The 1,762-nt window shown below is 40.0% G+C and overlaps 1 protein-coding gene across 1 annotated transcript in view; it reads left to right on the top strand.

The window, feature by feature from the left end:
- Window positions 1-1,762, top strand: part of LOC107102851 — a 13,383-nt gene that overhangs the window by 10,238 nt on the left and 1,383 nt on the right. The window contains exons 4-5 of the mRNA XM_015402293.1: window positions 725-1,051; window positions 1,420-1,540. Of these exons, the coding sequence (XP_015257779.1) occupies window positions 725-1,051; window positions 1,420-1,540 (448 nt within the window). The remainder of the gene's footprint in view (window positions 1-724; window positions 1,052-1,419; window positions 1,541-1,762) is intronic.

The raw sequence follows: 1,762 nt of genomic DNA, 5'->3' as shown, positions 1-1,762 counted from the left end.
AAAAAGGGACTCACGTAGGAGGGGATCTCATTTAAAGCCTTGAATCCAGAATGTGTGAGTTCTCCAGAGGGAGAGCAACTCGTTGGAGGGCGGACAGGTTGGTGGAGTTGGACCCTGAGGAGTATGAGAGCAGACTGCCACTTAGATTTCCAACGGTACTTGAACAGATCATGTGGAACTTTTCCCCAGCTCAGTGTGAACACAAGATATCCTTCCGGGGGGAGAAGGCCAAAACTTCCAGTCAGCGGGAAGGCTTCCTGCCAAAAGGCAAAGACAATAAACATGGTTAGACTCAGAGAAACAAAGCACAGGTTAGACTCAGCTAATCGCGGCTTGGCTAGAGTACCCCAAACTGGCAAACACTGTAGTGGCAGTCAATGGCTCAAATACTCCCCGGTGATGAACCAATGAGCTGCAGGTGTGCAGGATGACCAACGAGGACAGGGCGCTACCTGGTGGTGGAGGGAGAGACAAACACAAAAAACCCACACAAAACTGGATTCCTAACAGATACTTACTCATCTCCTTTTTTTTTTTTTTTTATTTATCCCTGACAAGATTAATAACACAGTTACACAGTGTAGCTTTAAATATCTTATCATATAGTTTCATTTTTTGCCCTTTTTCCTGTTCATAAATTACAAAATGCTAACTTCATTTGTCTTTGCATTTTTCACCCAAATAATTAAAGGAATGTTATTTTTTTCATCCTTCTTCTCTACAGCTGGTTGGAGTTGCTGGCAATGCTGGAAAAGAAACACGGTGATGACAGTTGTTACAATTTTGAGAACCACATGATCCCCAGTAATTTTGTGAAGCCTCCACCAGAACCGGCGACCCTGCCCCCACAGGACCTATGGCAGAAGATATCGGGAGAAAACATCCTGACTCACCTTTACAGAGAGCCCTTCAACCCTTTACCGGGTCGTCAGAACTATAAGATCATTATCAACCCACGAGCTGTTTTTGAACTAACTGTCCATGGAGTGTTAAAGTCGAAGAAATCCTGTGTCTGGGTTGATGGGAAAATAGCCCGGATCTACCATATTAAGTAAGCTACAACTTATACTGCATCATGTGGATCGCTGTTTTGATACCTAATAACTCTTACTGTGCTCTCCACAAGGGATACCAAAGGTCAATAGAAAAAAGTACTAGAATAAATAAGTTATAAGTTAATATAATAGATAATAAATAAAGAAACAAATAAATACAGGAATAAATAAATAGAAATGTGATAAATGATAAATATTTTTAAATTAAACACTATTTGGATCAGCATGAATTTAACTTAGACTAAGCTTTTGTTTGGCACTGTTATATTAAGGGTATGGATATTGTTATGATGATTAATGAAAGAAATCTAAAATCAGCCAAAATATTCAACCCTTAATATGTTCCTCTGCTTTCCGTTTGAAGACCTCGAGATCTCACCGAACTGAAGCCAGATCAGATGATTTACGATGGCAGACTGCTGAGCTACAGCTCTCGTCTTTCATCTGCTGTCAATACTGTGCTCAGACAGACTGGAATTCTACCGGTAAGCAGCACATACCTTTCCTCAGGGATGCTTTAAGTCAAGCATGGTGACAGAATTTACTTTCTGATGACAGATCAAGTTAGCTTATTGAGCCTTTGCTGTCCTAGTCCATGTATTGGCACTCTTTCCCTGTATCTCAGCAGAAGGAGATGAATAAAACATCAAATTGTATAGAAAAGAGGAAAAGAGGATTTTCTAATTAATTAAAAAAATACTGTTAAT

Source organism: Cyprinodon variegatus, unplaced genomic scaffold, assembly GCF_000732505.1.
Source record: "Cyprinodon variegatus isolate N-32 unplaced genomic scaffold, C_variegatus-1.0 Scaffold1331, whole genome shotgun sequence".
Classification (NCBI taxonomy): Eukaryota; Metazoa; Chordata; class Actinopteri; order Cyprinodontiformes; family Cyprinodontidae; genus Cyprinodon; species Cyprinodon variegatus.
Note: the sequence above shows the minus strand (reverse complement) of the source record. Positions and strands in the feature narration are given on the sequence as shown.